Raw genomic sequence first — 23,052 nt, 5'->3', positions numbered from 1 at the left:
AAAAGACACGGCTACTGATATACTTTGGTATATTGTGTAATATTTGATTTTACTAATGATTTAATGTGCATAGTCCATAACTGTTCAGTCAACATTTTGAGTTCCACAAAAATTCTGTTTTATTGTGTTATGTATGTATTAGGCATAAGGTGTACATTTAACAAAACAAAATAATTACTGGGGAAAAGCAGGTGCATTTGGGATGAAATGCATAACTGATGCTACAACAATCTAACGATATACTGGCAAGCGGGGTGGCCAGTGGGGTGGCCAACAAATTTATAGGGGGGGCTGTGGCCACCCCCGGGTGGCGCCACTGAATACCTACAATATGATTTTGCCTCTATACAAAATTAAAGGGTAGTAAACACAATCATGAACATTTCCCACCAGCTAAGAGAGTCAACTCCAGCGTGTTTAGTGTGTCTAGCGGTGGTAAAACGTGGTGAAAAAGTTTTTTTGACCCCAGATATCTCAAAGTCACACATTTTAGACCTGTAATTGCAATACCGTGATTCAGAGAAATCGTGATAATTTTGCTTAAGGTTATCATACTATCAGAATCTCATACCGGCACATGCCTAGTGGTCGCATTACGAATCTAAAAAAAAAAAAAAAAAAAACGATAGAAATAAACGATTTACGACAGTTTGGTGTGACATTGTTTTGGCCCAATGGGTCTTTTGAACAACGATCTGCATTTAGAATTTATTTGACGATGTTAGATCTGTTAATATAGTTTTTTATCGGCATGCTAGGAAGGGACCATTGACTTGCGCTAGCTTAGCCACTCTGGAGCCCTGAAATTCATTTCATTTGATTCATTTATTTCAGGCCATGATTTTCCTTGTCAAGACAGCAAATATATACAGCTCATACAGTCATATAACAAAAAAGTACAGCAAAACTAAGTAACATAGCAACATCAACTGAATGCCTGAAAAGGAGTGGGAAGAAGAAAACTCATTTAATCCCACCCCTGTTCTCATCTAAGAACAAAAAAAAAAATTCTAGCTATTTCCTTCCAAAAATGTAGGCAACCAAAATCAGTTCAGTTTTGTACATATACATTTTTGTAACATATGTTGTCCCTTGTGATGAAGTTACCACAGGTAACACCCAAACCAAAAACAATTTCATACATGGTACATCAAAGTAAAACCATACCAACTATGGTAAAGGCCACACACACAGGACAAACAAATTATAAATGGCAACAATAACTATACCAACAATGGTAACGGACAATATACCAGCAATGGTAAGAAACAACCAGCACTCATACCAAGATAACTTATTGATGTAATTAAGACCTTAAATCAGTTTATTGTGACCAGACCATAAGTTTGTATAACCGTTTAAATCTGTAGACAGTTTGGCATTGCTTGTGTTGCATTCTCAGATTATTCCAAAGTTTCACTCCACACACAGACACACAAAAACGTTAAGGGGTTGTTTGAATTTTTGGTATTGTGAAGTCTCCATATCCATATGAGTTCTCTTTTTCATTCTGAAAAAGTTTTGCAATTTAATTGGTAATAATTTGTTTAATGCTTTCTTGAGGATTATTGAGGTACCGTATTTTTCGGACTATAAATCACACCTGAGTATAAGTCTCACCGTCCATAAAATGCCCAATGAAGAGGAAAAAAACATATAGTTGTGGTCAAAAGTTTACATACATTTGTGAAGAACATAATGTCATGGCTCTCTTGAGTTTCCAGTTATTTCTACAACTCTGATTTTTCTCCGATAGAGTGATTGGAACAGATAATTCTTTGTCACAAAAAACATTCATGAAGTTTTTTTTTTAATGACTTTATTATGGGTTAACAGAAAAAGTGATCAAATCTGCTGGGTCAAAAATATACATACATGTATCTGAAAAAGCAAATCACTGACTTGAACAAGTCAGGAAAGTCACCTGGAGCCATTTCAAAGCAGCTGCAGGTCCCATGACCAACAGTGCAAACAATTGTTTGTAAGTATAAAGTTCATGGCACTGTTTTGTCACTGCCACGATCAGGAAGAAAACGCAAGCTATCACCTGCTGGTGAGAGAAAATTGGTCAGGAGGGTGAAGATTCAACCAAGAATCACCAAAAAGCAGATCTGCCAAGAATTAGAAGCTGCTGGAAGACAGGTGTCAGTGTCCACAGTCAAGCGTGTTTTGCATCTCCATGGACTGAGAGGCTGCCGTGCAAGAAGGAAGCCCTTGCTCCAAAAGCGGCACCTTAAGGCTCGACTGAAGTTTGCTGCTGATCACATGGACAAAGATAAGACCTTCTGGAGGAAAGTTCTGCGGTCAGACGAAACAAAAATCGAGCTGATTGGCCACAATGCCCAGCAATATGTTTGGAGGAGAAAAGGTGAGGCCTTTAACCCCAAGTACACCATGCCTACCGTCAAGCACGGTGGTGGTAGTATTATGCTGTGGGGCTGTTTTGCTACCAATGAAACTGGTGCTTTATAGAGAGTAAATGGGATAATGAAGAAGGAGAATTACCTTCAAATTCTTCAAGATAACCTAACGTCATCAGCCCGCGCAGTTGGGTGTTCCAACAGGACAATGACCCCAAACACACATCAAAAGTGGTAATGGAATGGCTAAATCAGGCTAGAATTAAGGTTTTCGAATGGCCTTCCCAAAGTCCTGACTTAAACCCCATTGAGAACTTGTGGACAATGCTGAAGAAACAAGTCCATGTCAGAAAGCCATCAAATTTAACTGAACTGCACCAATTCTGTCAAGAGGAGTGGTCAAAGATTCAACCAGAAGCTTGCCAGAAGCTTGTGGATGGCTACGAAAAGCGCCTAATTGAAGTGAAAATGGCCAAGGGACATGTTACCAAATATTAGCGCTGCTGTATGTATATTTTTGACCCAGCAGATTTGATCACTTTTTTCTGTTCACCCATAATAAAGTCATAAAAGAACCTAACTTCAGGAATGTTTTTTGTGACAAAGAAGTATCTGTTCCAATCACTCTATCAGAGAAAAATCAGAGTTGTAGAAATAACTGGAAACTCAAGAGAGCCATGACATTATGTTCTTCACAAGTGTATGTAAACTTTTGACCACAACTGTATATAAGTCGCATTTTTGGGGGAAATTTACTTAATAAAATCCAACACATAGAACAGATATGTCATCTTGAAAGGCAATTTAAAATAAAAATACAATAGAGAACAACATGCTGAATAAGTGTATAGTATGATAATGTTACAGGATGCATGAAAAATGAAATGCGAACATGGCCAGTATGTTAACATTACATAGCTATTACGAGTTATTCAGATAACTATTGCATAAAGAACATGCTAACAAGTTTACCAAACCATCAGTTTCACTCCAAAACACCAAAACAACATGTGAAATGATATAATAATGTGTTAATAATTCCACACAAGTCGCTCCAGAGTATAAGTCACACCCCCTGTCAAACTATGAAAAAAACAGCGACTTATAGTCCAAAAAATACGCTATTAAACTTTACAAGATCATTAAATTTTAGCAGCTTTGAGTAAATAAACAAGCTATGTGTGTGCTCCAGAAGCGTAGTTAATGAAGAAATTAATGAATAATTAACTGCAAGGAATTTGTTGAAATCAACTCCACCAATTTAACTCCCGCTAACTCGAAGATTAAGCCTAATGTCAAACATTCTGAATTTCCGCTTTAACAAACAAAATGAAAACCAAAAGCTAAACTTCAATAGCATTCACTACGAGGGGGAAAGAGAAAAATTAATGAGCATGAACACTGGACTATTGATACTTAATGAGGGTCATTTATCAAATCCGAATAACAGACTTAATTAACTCCAGGTGCATTAAAGGATGTTAACAGTAATTTGAGTTGAGCTCGAACAGTGCAATCCCTGAGGGTATGGCAGTTTAAAGCTTTAAACTGTTTTTGATTTGCTCCTGTGGAAGCACTCTGGTTTTAATTTCAAAGTAGTCAATTAAACAGTGTTGTTTTCTTTTATAGTAAAGAACTAAAAAATGAACCATGTGACTTTTCCTTTGGTAGATCTGGGAGTGTGATGGACCACTGGACTGAAATCTACCATTTTGTGGAGCACTTAGCTCATAGATTTATAAGGTAAGATAAATAGTGTTTTGGCATGTGCAAGATTTCAGGAGCAATTTACAAATCTAAAAAAAAAAAAAAAATGTCAATTTTTCTTCAGCCCACAATTGAGGATGTCATTTATTGTGTTCTCCACTGAAGGGAACATTTTAATGAGCCTGACAGAGGACAGGTGAGTACCTCTAACCAACTTTGCTTTGATTCAATCAAAGAAATTATATACATTTTATCCACAACAAGGCTATGACTGGATTTTAGGGTAAAAAAAAGCAAAGAAACTTTGCAAATTAGTTTTTTTTGTGAATGTCACCTCAGAGAACGTATCCGGAAAGGTCTTGAGGAGCTCAAGGAGGTTCTTCCAGGAGGAGACACCTTCATGCATGAGGGCATCCTCAGGGTGAGGCAGCGTCTCTGCCTTAGTACAAATACACAAAACACATGACAATGTTTTCTTCACTGATGTTGCTTTCCAGCGGGGTGTGGTTGTTTGACAGCTCATTGTCCTTGTTTTTGTTCTACAGGCCAGTGAGCAAATATACTATGGAAACACAGAAGGTTTGTATTGAAAGATTTTACTCCCTCTTGTTGGGTACTTTTTCTTAAACTTAAGCAACCTCATGTTAAAAGGAAGAGGTATCCTGAAGCGTCTTGGACTTTTTTTTTTTTATAGTTGGAGTCTTAAAAAAATCATTTTACAAATAGGAAAACTGACAGACAATTGGCAGCTCTGAACCCTTGAATATGAATTTTATAAACTCTTAAACATAGGTGAAAGTGGGCCGGAACGGTCAGAAACGCAGTCCGGTATAAGATTCAGGGCCAGAACGGAGTTCCGGTATAAGATTCAGGAATGCTGTTCCGGTACATGGTGCTTTGATTCCGAAAATATGACAGCAACTGTCAAAACGCTATGTAAAAAAACAAAAACAAAAAAAAAATGCTAAGCTGCCACACATGCATTTCAGCTCCAAGAAGAAAACGATCTACCAACATCAGATTTACATACACAAGTGTTAACAACAAGCATAATAAAGTGCTTGATCAGCAGAGATGGTTAGCTCTCATTGGTTCAAATATGCATGTTTTCTGGAACAGCAACAAAAAAAAAAAAAAGCTTGTTGAATTGATGTGACAAAAAAGGGCAATGCAACATAAAATGGATCAAATTTTTAAAAGCAACGAAGGAGCTGAGGAGGCTTATTTATCATATTTAGTTTTATTTTCTTCTGATGGGGAGGTTCAGAAAACAGCTGTCAATGTGCACTTTGGACTTATATTTGTTCATTTATGTTAGGCTACTTATTCTTTTCCTTATAACTTAAAAAAGTCAATGTCAACAAAGTCAATGTTTAAAAGTCAAGTCATTTGTACTTATTTTTCTGAACGTATGTTACTTATATCTCTATTATTAAAAAAAAAAAAAAAAAAAAAAAGTAAATTTTTACATTAACTTCAATTTTAATATATATCCTATGTTCTTAAGTAGTTAACATTGAGATTTGGCATTTAGTATGTGAGGAAATGATGGAAAATAAAAATTTGGAACTGGAGGTAGGGATTATAGCTGTTTTTGTTAACTTTTATTTTGCAAATCATTGAAAAAAAATACAATTATGAATGAAAATCAGTTTTTGTATGTGTTATAGAAATACCTGTGCTAAAACAGTTTTCTTTGCATTTCAGCAGTTTAAGAGGTCCCCCCCAAATAAATAAATAAATAAATAGATAGATAGATACAATTTCTGGCTCTGCGGCGACCTTCACGTCGGGACGTTCCGGCAAAAAATTCTAGCCACTTTCACCACTGCTCTTAAAGAAAAGAAATCCAGCAAGAGCAAAGCTTTTGTTCTAGTGTATATATAGCTAATCACAAGGCATGTGCCGGTATGATATTGTGATGGTATGATAACTTTTAGACAAAATATCACAGTTTCACGGTATCAGGGTATCGCAATTACAGCTCTAAAATGTATTAATTTAAAACAAAAAAAAAAAAACGTTTCCATTGAACAGGATTTTTATTTTTCAAAACATATTAGCAAATTGGAACATAAGTATAATGTTAAGTTGAAATACATAAAATAAAAAAAATGTTCTAAATAAAATTAAAATAGATGCAGTCCTTTAGGTGAGCCTAAACCCACAGCTCAACATTACCATCAGAACAAAAACAATAGAATTATCTTCCATAAAAAGCACGTGTGTATGACTCGTATCATGTTTACATTATACACACACTCTCTTTCTCAACACAGACAGTTGCCAGAAAGAAAAAAACATGTTTTATCACTGCTAGACACACTAAACACGTTGGAGTTAACTCTCATAGCTGGTTGGAAACATTCATGACAGTGTCTACTAACCTTTAATTTTGTATAAATGCGAAATCATATTGGAGGTATTGCCTCCTCGGCAGGCATCCTCCGCAAACATGTTTTACATATCGGTTGGCCCTACTTCTCCAAGCTGCGGCCGTCTGTAACTTTTCTGTAGCCGAAGTATTCCCATACCAGCGATTTTGTTTTTTCGATAGTGGGAAAAAGTTCAGGAGTTTCACCTCTTCCAGCCATCGTGTAGCACAGCTGACTCCTTGACACTGTGCAACAATGGGTGGGGAAGGGTTGAGCCTTACAGCTGCAAGCGAGGGATTTCTCCATGCATATTTGGGACATAAAAACCAGCTAATACCTTAGGGACAGTATGACGGAAGATTTTGGAAACCTTGACATTTTCATACCACGATATACCTTGAAACTGGTAATCAGCAGATGTCTACTGATCACAAGTCCTAAAAAGACCAAATAAAGACTAAATCAGTGGTTCTTAATCAAATTTTAAAAAATATATAAACTTGATATATCTAAGAAAGATAATAACTAAGCAAATTATTCTTCAGATTTTGTCACATTGTAAAAATATGTTTTAAAATAGGTCAAAATTTGAGTCCACGCTGACCGTTGGTCTGTTGTACTTTTTCATACCCAGTACGAGTCAACCTTCCACGAGCAAATCAGTTTCTCATCTCATTAGATAGAGGGCAAGCAGTTGAAAGAAATACATTGAAATACAGCCTGTACAATGGAGACAAACTAGTCCAAAACCTGGTCTAAAACACCACTTTGCCTAGATTTAGTCAGTTTACAAAAATAGGGCCCTTTGCCGAAAACCTTAAACTTACTCGCCGAACCCCTGGGGTTCCATTGAACCCAAATTAACTCATTCACTCCCAGCCATTTTCACCGGTGCAACCCCCTTCGCTCCCGGCCGTTTTACTGGATTTTGACTGATTTTGCAAGGCCCAAGGCCTCTATTGCTAGAAAGCATGGAACCCACCAAAAGAAAGATTAGACTCTTCTTTCAGCAGGAAAAAAAATAAGTTCATATCTGTTTCCATTCTTTAGAAATCAGCATTAGAAAATAGCTTAGTTTGAGCAATTTTCCAATTTCTGATGAAAAAAACATAAATTGAGCTTTTTGTAAACACATACATTTCAAACATAACTGCCTTTAACACAGCTATTTTTTGCTTTAGTTACAGCCCAAACATCTGAGTAATGTTTTCCTTTTACAAAATAACATAAAGAACAAGACAAATTTAGCTTTTGATAGCAAAGTAACAATTTATTTACACATAACTAAGAGATGACGCTGTTGTGGCCGTGACAGCTGGGTAAGCTTTTCCCTCATCGCCCCGTCTGGATTTTTTAAAATCTCTGTGGGGTCTGCTCGGCGAGCAGCACGGACTCAACGGCATCGTCCGCTGCACTGGTGGTCCTGGTCGTTCTGCTTGGTCGTCCAGCACCTGGCATCCGGGGCATCCTCTAGGTTGTTCTCCATTCGGTCGTCTTCCGCCGGCGCCCCGGCCGTTCGTTGCCGTTGAATTGGGTTGCGGGTCTTACCAAATGCGCTACTGCCCTCCAGTGGCTAGTTTTATTGCTTTAGAATGGATTTTCATCTTTGTGCTTTGGAGTTAAATTGAATCAGAACCCAGAGATGTCTCTTGTGGAAAAAAAAAAGGAAAACGTATTTATACGTCTTTGGGACACTGAAACAATTAAAAATAGAACGTATTTGTACGTTTTTGGGAGCAAATGAGTTAAGAACCTCTGGACTAAATAGTACTTACAACTTAGTCACTTTGAAAGAGAAGCTGCTTCATCAGACACTGAACTTCCAGTATTACCTGTGTCAATGTATTTTCATAATGTGTGTTTTTCCTGAATGTGAGGTCCGAGACGTTAATCTAGATAAACATATAATATATTTATTTATTAAAGTTTGTAATGAAACTGTTTACCTCTGCAGGTTACCGCACCGCCAGTGTTATTATAGCTCTGACAGATGGAGAGCTGCATGAAGATCGCTTCTACTATGCTGAGAGAGAGGTCAGAGAGTTGTTTCATGCCTTATGAACATTTAGCTGAAAATACACGACCGTGTAGATGCGTTTTGTAAAATTGTTGTGAAACCCTTAGATGTAACTGAATCCAGGTGCAGCAAGGAATGTTGTCTTATTTGCGTTGTCAATCTTTGCATACCTGACAGGCCAATCGCTCTCGGACCCTGGGGGCCACCGTTTACTGTGTTGGGGTAAAGGACTTCAATGAGACTCAGGTGTTTTTTTACATCCATTTTTAGTCTATACTATATCTAAAGAATGAAAAACATTTCACATTTATTTGACATATTTTACAATTCAACATTTTAAAATGATGGAGAGGTCACTTGAGGTAGACTACATTATCTACTGGGGGGGGGGGGCACTTTTTATTGCTGACCCCACTAATGCCAACGTTGACCAAAAATAACAATGGAAAAAAAGAATACAATTAAAAAACACTACCCGGCATAAGGGCTGCTATGAAGTGCAAGTCAAACACACAATAAGAACTTACTCAAAAAGAACTTTGCAAGGATAAGAATAAAGTGTATTTATATATAACGAGGGCTGCAGCTATCGATTATTTTAATAGTCGGTTAATCGATGAACTAGTTAGTTCGAATAATCGAGTATTTGGATAAGGAACATAAAAAACTTAAAATACCTGAGTTGAGCCTTAAACGGTATAAAAAATAATAATAAAATGATGATCTACAGTAAGTACAACAAAAGAACAATTGGCTAACGTACATAGCAAAAGTCCGCAAGCTAAATTGCTACCTTTTTTTTTTCACATTGCTCAAATGGTTCAAACTAGGCATGTGCTGGTATTATATTCCGACGGTTTGATAACCTTCAGCCAAAATATCATGGTTTTACAGTATCACGGAATTGCAGTTACAGCTCTAAAATGTGTTACTTTGTGATATCTGGGTTTAGAAGAAGAAGAAGAAGAAAAAAAAAATCAAACAATTTTCCATTGAACAGAATTTTTATTTTTCAAAACATGACCAAATAAGTGTAATGTTAAATTAAAATTAATTTAAAAAACCAAACAAACAAAACAAGATATTCTAAATAAAAATAAAATAAATGCAGTCTTTTAGGTGAGCCTAAACCCACAGCCACAGCTCAACATGATTACCATAAGAACAAAAATAAATGAATCATTTTCCATAAAAAGCATGTGTGTATGACTCGTATCATGTTTACATTATACACACACTCAACACAGACAGTTGCCAGAAAGAAAAAAAAAACTACCACATGTTTTACCACTGCTAGACACACTAAACACGCTGGAGTTAACTCTCTTAACTGGCGGGAAATGTTCATGACAGTGTTTACTAACCTTTAATTTTGAATAAATGTAAACTCAAATTGGAGGTATTGCCTCCTCAGCAGCCACCCTCTTCAAACATGTTTTACATGTCAGTTGGCCCTTTAAGGCCGTCTGTAACTTTTCTGTAGCCGAAGTATTCCCATACCAGCGATTTCGTTTTCTTTGATGGGGGTAAAAAGTTCAGGATTTTCACCACTTCCAGCCATCACACAGCTGACTTACTGACACTGAGCAACATCTTGTGGGAGGAGGGTTGAGCCTTACAGCTGCAAGCGAGTGATTTCTCCATGCATTTTTGGGAAATAAAAAATAGCTAATACCTTCGGGACGGTATTAGTATTTCATACCACTGTATACCTTGAAACCAGTAATTGGCACATGCCTAGTTCAAACACATATTCCCCCCAAAGAAGGGTAAATATACCTATAAACTAAATTTCGAATGCATTAAAAAAACATTAGCTCAAACAAAAACTTATCTCACATTGGTCTTAACAGGTAGCAGCTGGATTCAGCCATGTGAAACTAGTTATATCATATTCACTGTTGCCAGTAGAGGACTGTGTATCCACCCAAATCAAAAAACTAAAGGCCAACACTTTCAAAACAAACCATTACAACGCCATTTATTTAGCTAACAAATGTAGGTTAAAATGTAACCATCTGGACAATGACTGAGAAGTAGATTTTCACTAAGGTTTAAAATATTTGACTTGTGTTTTTCATTACTCACGTTTAGCTGGCGAAGATTGCTGACAGTAAGGACCACGTGTTCCCTGTCAACGATGGATTTGAGGCTTTACAAGGGGTCATTGATTCTGTGAGTATGTCACTCTTGTCCACACAAACAACACCTGTGTGCAAAGAAGTGACGTTATGAAATTGTCGAGTCCACAGGAAATACCCTTGAAATACAATACCTGCACCCTATGACCTCAGAATTAGACTCATCAGAGAGTCTGCAAGACTTAAAGAACTGGAATCCTTAAAGCTCCTCTACCCTTGAAAGTCTGCCTGTGACAAAATTACAGGAAAAAAGTTGCTGGGACTTTGACTATGCTGTTTTTGATAAGGACCATGTTTGGCCCAAATAGCATCAAAAAGCTTACTGGATGTCTTGTGACCTCACTGTTGTCAGGAAATTAAAAACAGTGTGTCGTGACAACAAGGTTGTCTTTTGATAGGTTGGGGTTGGAATCTGCAGTGCATTATCATCTCATTTGAATTTAAAGGAGCACGCTTGTTCTTGTGGACACCAGAGGCGGTTAAAAACAGTTGAAGTAGCAGCATCATGTCAAGAATTAGATCAGTATCGCAAGTCGATTTTGAAATTTGCCCTGAAAGCAACCGATTAGCATTACGAAAACACTGACACAGCAAAAATATTAGGGAGAAAGCCAAGTTATTCCCGTTATAAGGCTTTCGTATTGATGTTATTCCCCCGATCCTTATTTCCTTAGATCCTGAAAAAGTCTTGCATTGAGATTCTGGCAGCTGAACCCTCCAGTATCTGTGCAGGAGGTGAGGAAGCAGGGTTTCCCTTCACGCTGAGCATCATGAACTTGGCGCTTAACAGGAATAAATGGAGTATAACCGATTGTTGAAGTGACATTGTTTTTCTTTTCTCCTCCACCAGAGTCATTCCAGGTTGTAGTGAGAGGAAATGGATTCCTCCATGCCCGCAATGTTGATAAGGTCCTATGCAGCTTTCGCATTAACGACACACTTACTAAAAGTGAGTGAAACAGCATGAAATTGTGGCCACTGATATATCGAAAGTGTTTAAAAGGGAATATTTAAAATACTCCTCAGTAGTTAGTGGTGCAGTTAACTGCTTCAATACAAACAAAATTACTCTAAAGGCTGATTTATTCTTCTGCGTTCCAGTGACTACGGAGCAACGGTGTAGGGTCTACGCCAGACATGTTCAAAGTCCGGCCTGGGGGCTAAATGCTGGTCAAATTTCATCTGGCCCCCAGCCTCTATCATAAAATCAATAACGTCTGGCCCGCACACAGACTTAATAAATTGGTCAGCAGTACTGCAACCAGCATATGAAGTAGCTTACACACTAAATGCTGCTCCTCATTTACCCACTAAAAGGCAGCAGCACTTTAACCCTTTATCACCAAATGTATCACATTTGATGCACCTAAAATGTCATGATTTTCAGATTAATTTAGAATTTTGACATTTCTTTTTGGAAAAAAAAAAAAGATGGATGCAAGTCAACATATGCATCTGCAGGTTCCATGAGAAAAAAACATGATTTAGCATGGGTTATAGATATTAGAGCGCTTATTACACATATTCATTTTGACATTTTGTTTTACAAATTTGGAAAAAAAGGTTTCATTTGGACCTTATTTTTCAAATTTTGGGATTCTCTGATAATTGCTTCATGTTGCAAGTATTTAAGGGCTAAGCAACATTACTCTGTGTGACCCATTACGTCCATTTTTTATAATGGCGACAATTAACACAAAAAAAAAAGAAAGTAGACGCTTAACGGCCGACGCTTAAAGGATAGATGGAAATGGCGTACCGTGTGCAGGCTATTTTTAGACCGTGACATCGCATCGTAAAGCGGAAGTAAAGCCGAAGTGGGACATTATAGACCCGCCCTCGCATAGACCCAACGTAAAAAGTGCTACTTTTCTCCGGTAATCTTTCAAAAACGAACATGCCGATCACGCATTGCTTTTTTGGAACTTGTAGAAACGACTCTAGACATTACGACACATGAAGGATGTTTTCTTTCCACGGGTGTCCAAACTTTTTGCAAAGGGGGCCAGATTTGGCGTGGTAAAAATGTGGGGGGGCCGACCTTGGCTGACGTCCTTTACGTAGAACAATATATTTAAGCGAAATTTAGCTAGCCATTCAGTGTGTCACATTTGCTTTATTATTTTTTTTTAATGAATAATTTCAACAATCTCCCAACTAGCCTTTGTGGCGTTCTCTTTCGACTCTCGGGCTCTTGTGAAATACTACTGCTGTGAAATTAAACTAGCTTCAAGTTGCTTCAATTTCTCACTGCGTATCTTCCCTGTAATCTTGTCGTGCATGTCAGCGTGTCTTGTTTGGTATTATCGCCTCACATTGAAATCTTTTTAAAAACAGCAACTGTCTCTTTGCAAATGAGGCAAGACACAGTTGTTGCGTATTTTAGTGAAGAAATAGTCCAATGGCGTACCGCAAGCAACACGTCACTTCCGCTCATTAATATTCATGACATTAGCTACTGTTGCTAAGTAAGGACAAGCCACCGTTTGTCCCTAATAGGAAATGAATGGAAATCGTGTACGTAGGAGATTTTTACAGAGTTAAACTTACCAATTCTCTCCGAAAATGATGTGCCTGGTGCCAAATTCACTGGCAAAGAAAACAAAACATATGAATAAATCTTGTCATCTTTTGGATGTGCTGTGCATTTGTTCCTTTCGATCAGTGGTGTCCAATCTATGGCCTGCGGGACAACTATGGGCTTTGCAATTTTTATTGGCCTGCAGCAAAGAATGACTGATGTATTAATATCATTGAATTTGGCCCACACAAGAAGCCAAAATTCAGCCTATGTTCTGTTGTCTTTCTCAGCTTTGACACTGGATAGAGCTAGTCACCTGAACAGTGCCTCTCCATTAGCTAGGAGTCAAAACCTGACATGTTAAAATCAATATAGGAAACTGTAGAATTTCAGTATTTTCTCTTACATAAATGAATTTATGTAACAAAAAAAAAAGTAACGTATTTTTGCCGCCGCTAAACATTTTTTGGTCAAGTTTGTTTAAGTAATGCAAATATATACATGGATATTGCCATCAATGACAAGAAACGAGTTAATACTTTAACGTTTTAAAAGACCTAATATATTTTTTACTCAATTCCGATCCTCTGGTTAAGAAATGAAAATGGAAGAACTTCAAGTTAACTCTCGCGTCCTTTAATTTTTTTTAAAGCAGCCCTCGGAGAAAAAAGTTTAGACAAATGAAATCCAACTTCTTGTGTTAAATATATACATAATTTCGTATTAAATTGAATCAAAATAAAATTGTAGTAGCCCATGTAATATTTGCTAATATTATATAGAGAGATAGATAGATAGATTTTATTAACAGACTCAACGTCCAAAACACAACATTACAATACAGCATTTGATTAAAAACAAACAAAAAAATAGTAAAACAATAACAAGTAGACTTCGGTACACAATACTGGGTGTCTTAGCGACCCACTTTTAAAAGGATGGATCGTTGTCGTCTGTGTATCCCTGTCCAAAAACTCAATATCACATCATCATGAAAATGATGATTTACACTTGTGGTACTGTATACAGTGATCCCTCGCTACTTCGTGCTTCAAATTTCGTGCCCTCAGTCCATCGTAAATTAAAAAAATAAAATAAAAAATAAAAATACAGATGAGCTGTCCTGAGCCGTTCGCGTAGTCTCACTCTCCCTCCCTCTCTCTCTCTCTCTCTCTGCTCTTTGTTGGTCAGGCAGTGCGCTGGAGTTGCTTATTAAAATTAACGATGATTGACAGGTGTTTAATGTTTGATCTTGCCACAGATGCCTGGAAGCCGAAGCTTCAAAGCACCGCATGCGTCAATCATCGTTTAACTTGTTAAGCAGTTGCTGTGGCAACTCATTGTGTGTAGTTGAACAGCTTGAGCGGATTTGAGTGAACTCACTCAATGAAGCATTTAATACAGACAAGGATTTTAAAAATTTATTCTTGTTTAAAAATAATTTGGTGGGACAGTAACATGTTTAAAATTTATGATTGTTACATTTGAAGTGTTTAAAAAACATTCATTAAAATATATAGTTACTTAAGTATTTTTGAGGTGATTATACTTTGGGGAAAAAAAGTGAAAAAACATGTCTTATATGTAGGGATGGGCGATACCAGTGATTTTGGATTCGATCCGATACCAAGTAATACCAAGGCCAAATATTGCGATCCCGATCCGATATTGATACCGGAAGTTCATATTATATATTATGTATATATAAATTTTAATCTACCTAAGTTAAATATTTTTTATCTAATTAAAGAACGAATTAATAGTAGCGTGTTACCGGCCTCTGATAGTAGATCATTAAAAGCAAATCCAATAAACAATAGTCACTTGCCGTTTTTGAATTTTATTTTACTAACACAATTTTCAAATAATTTTTAAAATAATTGAAACAGACCTTTAACAAAATAAAAGTACTGTAGTTTGTCTATTTTTGGGGTATATTTGTGTGCAAAGAAAATATATTAATTCCAAATATCGATACTTGTGCTTGGGGATCGATACCTAAAACTTAATGCGCTGGATCGAAATATCGATATTTTGGTATCGATCTGCCCATCCCTACTTATATGTATCTCTTTCCAATGCTAAATCAGAAGATATAGGTCTTTATTTACTTCCCGGTTTTTCACTTATCGCGGCGGGTTCTGGTCCCGATCAACCGCGAAAAACGAGGGATCACTGCATACTACCAAAAGTGAGCATAAATATCTTGTAAAGTTAGAATTTGTTTTACCTTTTGGATGGGTCTTATTAGAAGCTCTTGATGTTTAATTAAAAGGCTGGTGCACAGTCAGAATCCTGTATGATCAAAGCTATTGCTTCAGCATTTCAGTTTAAACATTTTTGTGTTGTTACAGCCCGTAAAGTAGATGTCAACCAATGCCACACATGAGACAAAGTGTGTGAAAGGCCTTTAAGGCTAACAAACAGTTTCCCCTCAGTCTTTGCTGGCGGTTTAATTGAAAAGTTGTGGAAACACTTCCGACTGTGCAAACCACAGCTCTGCAGGAGGTGTAGGTGTAATTACAACAAAAGATCAAACGCGTCTGCTGAATCAGCCAATCTGGGGAAAGGCTATGGTCTGTTGTGTTGACATTGGCTACATCATCTGGAAAATATAGAAAATTTATAAATGGAATGTATTCCGAAGAAGAGGAATTAAGATTACGGGAGTCTAAACCAACCCCATGATTGATTGGTTAATAGAGCAATTTTCGAAATTACATTTTTTTTCTTAGTCATTGGCTCAGCCTTGGTGGAGGTCTGTGCGCCATTGAGTGACATTGTAGTTATATTTGGTTATTTCCAAATTGCTACAACAACAGACAAGTTGCTCTAATTGTTTTTAATCAAAGATGAACAGGCCTCATCAAAGGTAAATAAAGAGTGAAGGGGGAATTAAATCCTGTGTGCTCTTCACTGGAAATGCCTCTAAGTCCAATTTAACACTGTTTAATGGAAGAAAAAGCACAGTAGAGATACAGTGGGGCAACGACCACTAATTGTGCAAGTTCTCCCACTTGAAAATATTAGCGAGGCCTTTAATTGTCAACATGGGTAAACCTCAACCATGAGAGACATAACGTGGGGGAAAAAAACTCAGAAAGTCACATTGTTTGATTTTTAAAGAATTTATTTGCAAATCATGGTGGAAAATAAGTATTTGGTCAATACCAAAAGTTCATCTCAATACTTTGTTATGTACTCATTGTTGGCAATAATGGAGGCCAAACGTTTTATATAACTCTTTACAAACTTTTCACACGCTGTTGCTGGTATTTTGGCCCATTCCTCCATGCAGATCTCCTCTAGAGCAGTGATGTTTTGGGGCTGTCAGTGGGCAACACGGACTTTCAACTCCCTCCACAGATTTTCTATGGGGTTGAGATTTTGAGACTGGCTAGGCCACTCCAGGACCTTGAAACGCTTCTTACGAAGCCACTCCTTTGTTGCCCTGCTTGTGTGTTTGGGATCATTGTCATGCTGAAAGACCCAGCTACGTCTCATCTTCAATGCCCTTGCTGATGGAAGGAGATTTTCACTCAGAAATCTATCGATACATGGCCCCATTCATTCTTTCCTTTACACAGATCAGTCGCCCTGGTCCCTTTGCAGAAAAACAGCCCCAAAGCATGATGTTTCCACCTCCATGCTTCAAAGTGGGTATGGTGTTCTTCAGATGCAATTCAGGATTCTTTCTCCTCCAAACACGCAAACCTGTGTTCCTACCAAAAAGTTCTATTTTGGTTTCATCTGACCATAACACATTCTCCCAGTCCTCTTCTGGATCACCCAAATGCTCTCTAGCGAACCGTAGACGGGCCTGGACGTGTACTTTCTTCAGCAGGGGGACACATCTGGCAGTGCAGGATTTGAGTCCCTGGCGGCGCATTGTGTTACTGATAGTAGCCTTTGTTACTGTGGGCCCAGCTCTCTGTAGGTCATTCACTAGGTCCCCCCGTGTGGTTCTGGGATTTTTGCTCACCGTTCTTGTTATCATTTTGACACCACGGGGTGAGATCTTGCATGGAGCCCCAGATCAAGGGAGATTATCAGTTGTCTTGTATGTCTTCCATTTTCTAATAATTAGTCCCATATTTGATTTCTTTACACCAGGCGTTTTACCTATTGCAGATTCAGTCTTCCCAGCCGTGCGCAGGTCTACAATTTTGTCTCTGGTGTCCTTCGACAGCTCTTTGGTCTTGGCCATAGTGGAGTTTGGAGTGTGACTGACTGAGCTCGTGGACAGGTGACTTTTACACCGATAATGATTAAAACGGGTGCCATTAATACAGGTAACGAGTGGAGCCTCGTTAGACCTCGTTAGGAGAAGTTAGACCTCTTTGACAGTCAGAAATCTTGCTTGTTTGTAGGTGACCAAATACTTATTTTCCACTCTAATTTGGAAATAAATTATTTAAAAATCAAACAATGTGATTTTCTGTTGTTTTTTTTCTTCCACATTCTGTCTCTCATGGTTGAGGTTTACCCATGTTGACAATTACAGGCCTCGCTAATCTTTTCAAGTAAGAGAACTTGTACAATTGGTGGTTGACTAAATACTTATTTGCCCCACTGTAGGTAACTTTTAGCAAGATTATATATGATCTGTTTCAGTTTCTATTGAGGCTAAGTTGTTTCAGGCAACATTATTCCCTTATCCTTCTATCCTGCTTGGATTTTTGAGAGCGGATCACTCATGACCCATGTGACTCTCGTGTTGATTTCCTCAGTTCTGGGGTATGCTCTCCCCCTGCCAGGATAAACACATCGGCCTGGTCATGGTGCTTGTTGGAGCTGCTTTGCTAAAAGCCAGCTGGAAATGGACAAGACCTAGATTTGCCTGGAAAACAAAAACTGAGGTGTTTCTATGAGAGGCTTTACTCCCCTTCAATCGAAAACACTTGTTTTGCTTTTGAGGGAACACTCTTCTCAGAAATTTGAGGAGCAACTCACTTCTTTCTGTGGAAATGTTTTTGAAATCCCTTCCCATATTGCCCAACATTTATTCGCTTAAGTAACAAGTTGGGAACAACAAATCAATTTCAGATAATCAGAAAACATTGCGTTATTTTAAGCCTTCTGACGTTGTTTTCAATGAAAGGATAGAACATGAAAAGACTGGAAGATTTGGCTCATGTACTGTTTTTTTCCTGACCTACTTCAATCATTGTTTTTAGTGGTGAAACCTTTGATAGTGGAGGATACCTATCTTCTCTGCCAGGCACCTGTGCTCCAGGATGAGGGAATGTAAGATAATCACCACTTGATTTTCTACAGTGCCACCGACATGACGGTTGAGTCATTTTTCTATTTCTTTTCCAGGGCAGCAAATCTTTATGTCAGTATGAATGAAGGTCTCAGTTTCATCTCCAGTTCAGTCACCATTACAACTGTGAGCTGCGTGAGTACAACATGACTCAAAATGCAGTATTCTTATTCGGTAGATTCATTCTAAATACAAATTGTAAAACCAAAACTACGAAAAAAACTTATCAGAATGGTTTGTACCGTCTAACATACCAATAAAGAATTTTCTTTCATTTAAGAAATAAATTAAAATACCCGAGCTTAGCTTCAAACGGCATACAAAAAAATAAATAAATAAACAAAAGAACAATTGGCTAACTTGCATAGCAAACGTCAGCTAGCTTAAATGTTATAAAATGCTAGCGTTGTTTTACAATGCTCTCAACAAATCGTTCAAACACATATTCCCATAAAAAACTAGGAAAATTCGGAACATTTCATGCGTTGCAGAATGAATTTTATGAGATGTAAAACAAAGGCTTGCTAAGATTGTACTATCAAAAGAGCACTAAATGCGAATAGAAAATAAAATTCCCGAGAGTTTCTTCAAGCTATTCAGAATTGCACTTTCATTTAAAAATAAATTAAAATACCCGAGTTTAGCTTCAAACGGCATACAAAAAATAAATGAGGATCTAAGTACAACAAAAGAACAATTGGCTAGCTTGGATAGCAAAAGTCCGCTAGCTAAAATGCTATAAAATGCTAGCGTTGTTTTACAATGCTCGTAACAAATCGTTCAAACACATATTTCCATAAAAAACTAGGAAAATTAGGAACATTTAATGCGTTGCAGAACAAATTTTCTGAGATGTAAAACAAAGGCTTGCTAAGATTGTACTATCAAAAGAGCGCTAAATGCGAATACAAAATAACATTCCCCGAGAGTCCTTCAAGCTATTCAGAATTGCATTTTCATTTAAAAATTAATTAAAAATACCTGAAATTAACTTCAAAAGGCATACAAAAAAAAATTATGATCTACCGTATTTTTCGGACTATAAGTCGTACCTGAGTATAAGTCGCACCAGCCCAAAAATGCGCAATGAAGAGGAAAAAAACAATCATATAAGCTGCACCGGAGTATAAATCGCATTTTTGTATGTCATCTTGAAAGGCAATATAAAATAAAATAAAAATAATAGAGAGCAACATGCTCAATAGGTGTATGATAATGTTATATGACGCATAAACAACGAAATGCGAACGGTATGTTAACGTAACATAGCTATTAAGAGTTATTCAGATAACTATAGCATAAAGAACATGCTAACAAGTTTACCAAACCATCAGTGTCACTCCAAAACACCAAAAATAACATGTGAAATGATATAATAATGTGTTACTAATTTCACACATAAGTCGCTCCAGAGTATAAATCGCACCCCCAGCCAAACTATGAAAAAAACTGCAACTTATAGTCCGAAAAATATTGTAAGTACAATAAAAGAACAATTGGCTAACTTGCATAGCAAAAGTCTGCTAGTTTAAATGCTATAAAATGTGAGTGTTGTTTTACACTGCGTTTAACAAATCGTTCAAACACCTATTCCTACAAAAACGGCTAAATATACCTATAAACTAAATTATGAATGCATTAAAAAAACATTAGCTCAAACAAAAACTGATCCAATGTTGGTCTAAACAGGGAGTGGCTAGATTAAGCCATGTTAAATGAGTTATGTCATACTCACTGTTGCCACTTGAGGGCAGTGTATGCACCCAAATCAATAAAACTAAATGCAAACACTTTCAAAACAAACCATTTTAACACCACTCTAATTAAACGGACACCTGAAGCAGCAAAATTTGATTCGAAGTTTTTTTCTAATCGAATTACTCAAGTTAATCGATTAATCGTTGCAGCACTAGATCATAATAACTAATAATTTACTGCAACAACAGTCAGTGGATGCTTCTCAGTGGTAAACAATAAATTCCTATGTCATCTTATCACGGCTTTGAGGAGGAGAATTCAAAAGAGAGCAGACACTTTGTAAATACGCTTAAACACACTAGTAGAACAGAAAGGAACAAATATGGTATGATTATACGTAAATATATGTAAATTTTTTCCACACAATCCATATAATCTTTATAAGAACAAAGCATTGTTCTACCAGTCTTTTATACTATTCTCTAATATTGAACTACTGAACATTATATAATTAAGCATTTTTTTATGTTACGCAGTGTTGTTTTTGACAGCCCTTTTAATTTTCGTCTTAGTCTTTTGGACGATAATACTTACAGTATTAGTCTTAGTCATATTCTAGTCATCTCAAAATGTTTTTTGTCTTCATCTAGTCTTTGTTGAAGAAAACGCAAGACTAATTTCATTTGGTTTTAGTCGACGTTGACTAAAAATGTTTCCATCTATAAAAAAAAATTTTTTTAAAAAGTACATTATTTTAAATCAATTATACCCACCTGGACGCCACAAACTGCATGTAAAAAAGGTTGTCCGAGAGATTAAGAGGACGCTTGCCGTTAGCATTAGCCTAATGCTAACGCTACAAGTTACATTTAGTGTGTGATGATTAGCACAAACCTTTAAAGGTTAAAGTGATATTGCATATTCTCTCTAACCAAGACAACAAATCTTACGGTGTGTGCTTGGAATGTTGAGAGGACACTGCACTGGTGAGTGGGGGATGGGGGGAAGCACGTCACATCAGTGACACAACCAGACACTGCTACGATGCAGGCTAAAGGCACATAAAATGTCACACATTATGATCATGAGAAGGAAACTCGCGCAATTTTGGCTCGTTCTCGTCAGATGAAAACTGGCATTAGGTTTGTTATGTTTTAGTCTCCCAAAACAGGATTTTAACTCGTTATCGTATCGTGATCGTCATGAAAAAAGTGTCCGCTGACGAAATATTTTCGTTATCGTTGACGAAAACAACACTGATGTTACGATAACCTTGGGCAAAAATATCACAATATCATGGCATGTTTATTGAAAAGCTATTATTTATCAGAAAATGCCATTAAAAAAACTAAAATTCTCTTTTGAAACAATAATTTTTCATAATTAAAGTTGCTTGTCTATAGTTAAGATCCGCCCCCCCTCCACCCTCCCCATCTGCTGCTGTGGCTCTGCTCATTTACTTTAAAGGAATCGGCGCCACTCTTGTTAAGTCTAGTTTGCAAGTAGCCAATTGTATTGCAGGCCGCAGAGTGCAGTCTCCATAAATATAGCTCATTACCTGTATGACAAGATTCTGAAGATTTGATACCTTGCCTTTTTTAAACCTTGGTAGACTTTCGAAACACTTATTGGCACATACCTAGATGTATTCTACGACCTGAACTGAGTAACATCTGATACTCCTAAGTCAACCATGTGCGTGATTGAGTAAATTGCCTCCAATTTTTTTACAAAGACAGCATTGCTGCCACCAAAGATGTTTTTCTATATGTGGTAACATAATTCCAGTAACAATGCCATTCAGTGGTTGACAGTGTTTATTTCCTCCACTCATGACAAAGAAATTACATGGTCAAGAACAACTTGATTTAATGAAAGAACAAGAAATTAAAGTTCTTTTGTCTTTTAACAGTATATTCCTATATATTGTGTTTATATGTCACAGTCTGGTGGAACTATTTTGGCCTTCACTCTGCTCATCCTCATGCTGCTCCTCATCTTGGCGTTCCTGTGGTGGTTCTGGCCCCTCTGCTGCACTGTTGTGAGTCCAACCACTCATACACATTTGTCAGTTCTTTTGATACAGGAAATTAAAACAAATTACTGAAACTCTATGGCATCTTGTTAACTCAACATCAATTTTCATAGTTAAAAGTTTAGCGTTGAATCATAGATGAGTATTAAATCATTTTAAAGGTCTACATTTAAAAGTGTATGTCTTAATACACTGACTGTTCACGACAATACAGTAGTTACCACTGCACAACTGATGAAAATCAAAACAACGTATCAAAATGATGCGACTGGGCAGGTATACTTGATAAATTAAGCAGTGAGTGTAAATAAGGCTAGGTTCATACCACAGGTCTTAAAGTGCCTGTGATAGCATTAAAAAAATATCTGAAAAAAGCATTATTATGTGAATTATAATCATATTTTGAGACCATTCGACTATATGCAAAAATCTGGCAAAGCCCAGATGACGAGAAATTTTAATCTTTCAATCTGCCGTTTAGCCCTGCCTTTCATTATAACGCTCTAGCGTCCCCAGCTGGAGGATGACGTCGGCATGGTCATGATTTCAGCTAATTTAGAATCCGGCCCATTTAGGGGGACGATTCAGATTCAGGAAAATTGCAACAGAGAGCACCAAAACGTCATTGTTTCAATCTCTCGGGTCCAATATTTTTTACAGGGTATACTTTTTATCTTCTTTTACATTTATGTTTTTCCCTAATTACTATATAAATGGTATGGTTATGACAAATAACAGTCTTGTGCTAAATGGAATATGAACTATTAAAAATGCATTTATTCAGTTCAGGACAGGGCAAAATTACTGCATAATGGTCAAAACTCTCGACTTCTTGCACCTCACGAAGAGTATTTTATACCACCAGAGGTAGTCAGGCTTTTGTCATTTCTAGAGCTGAAACGAATACTCGAGCAACTCGAGTAAGTCGAGTT

At 37.1% G+C, this 23,052-nt stretch overlaps 1 protein-coding gene across 1 annotated transcript in view; it reads left to right on the top strand.

Annotated features, from left to right (window-relative positions):
- LOC130913145 (anthrax toxin receptor 1-like) overlaps positions 1–23,052 on the top strand; it is a 68,148-nt gene that overhangs the window by 5,957 nt on the left and 39,139 nt on the right. The window contains exons 2-13 of the mRNA XM_057831501.1: positions 4,032–4,103; positions 4,192–4,263; positions 4,407–4,488; positions 4,613–4,646; positions 8,397–8,476; positions 8,637–8,705; positions 10,554–10,634; positions 11,275–11,335; positions 11,451–11,549; positions 18,299–18,368; positions 18,444–18,522; positions 22,031–22,126. Coding sequence (XP_057687484.1) covers positions 4,032–4,103; positions 4,192–4,263; positions 4,407–4,488; positions 4,613–4,646; positions 8,397–8,476; positions 8,637–8,705; positions 10,554–10,634; positions 11,275–11,335; positions 11,451–11,549; positions 18,299–18,368; positions 18,444–18,522; positions 22,031–22,126 — 895 coding nt within the window. The remainder of the gene's footprint in view (positions 1–4,031; positions 4,104–4,191; positions 4,264–4,406; positions 4,489–4,612; positions 4,647–8,396; positions 8,477–8,636; positions 8,706–10,553; positions 10,635–11,274; positions 11,336–11,450; positions 11,550–18,298; positions 18,369–18,443; positions 18,523–22,030; positions 22,127–23,052) is intronic.

This window comes from Corythoichthys intestinalis, chromosome 3, assembly GCF_030265065.1.
Source record: "Corythoichthys intestinalis isolate RoL2023-P3 chromosome 3, ASM3026506v1, whole genome shotgun sequence".
Lineage (NCBI taxonomy): Eukaryota > Metazoa > Chordata > Actinopteri > Syngnathiformes > Syngnathidae > Corythoichthys > Corythoichthys intestinalis.
The sequence above is the reverse complement of the archived record's forward strand: the minus strand, read 5'-3'. Positions and strand labels throughout refer to the sequence as shown.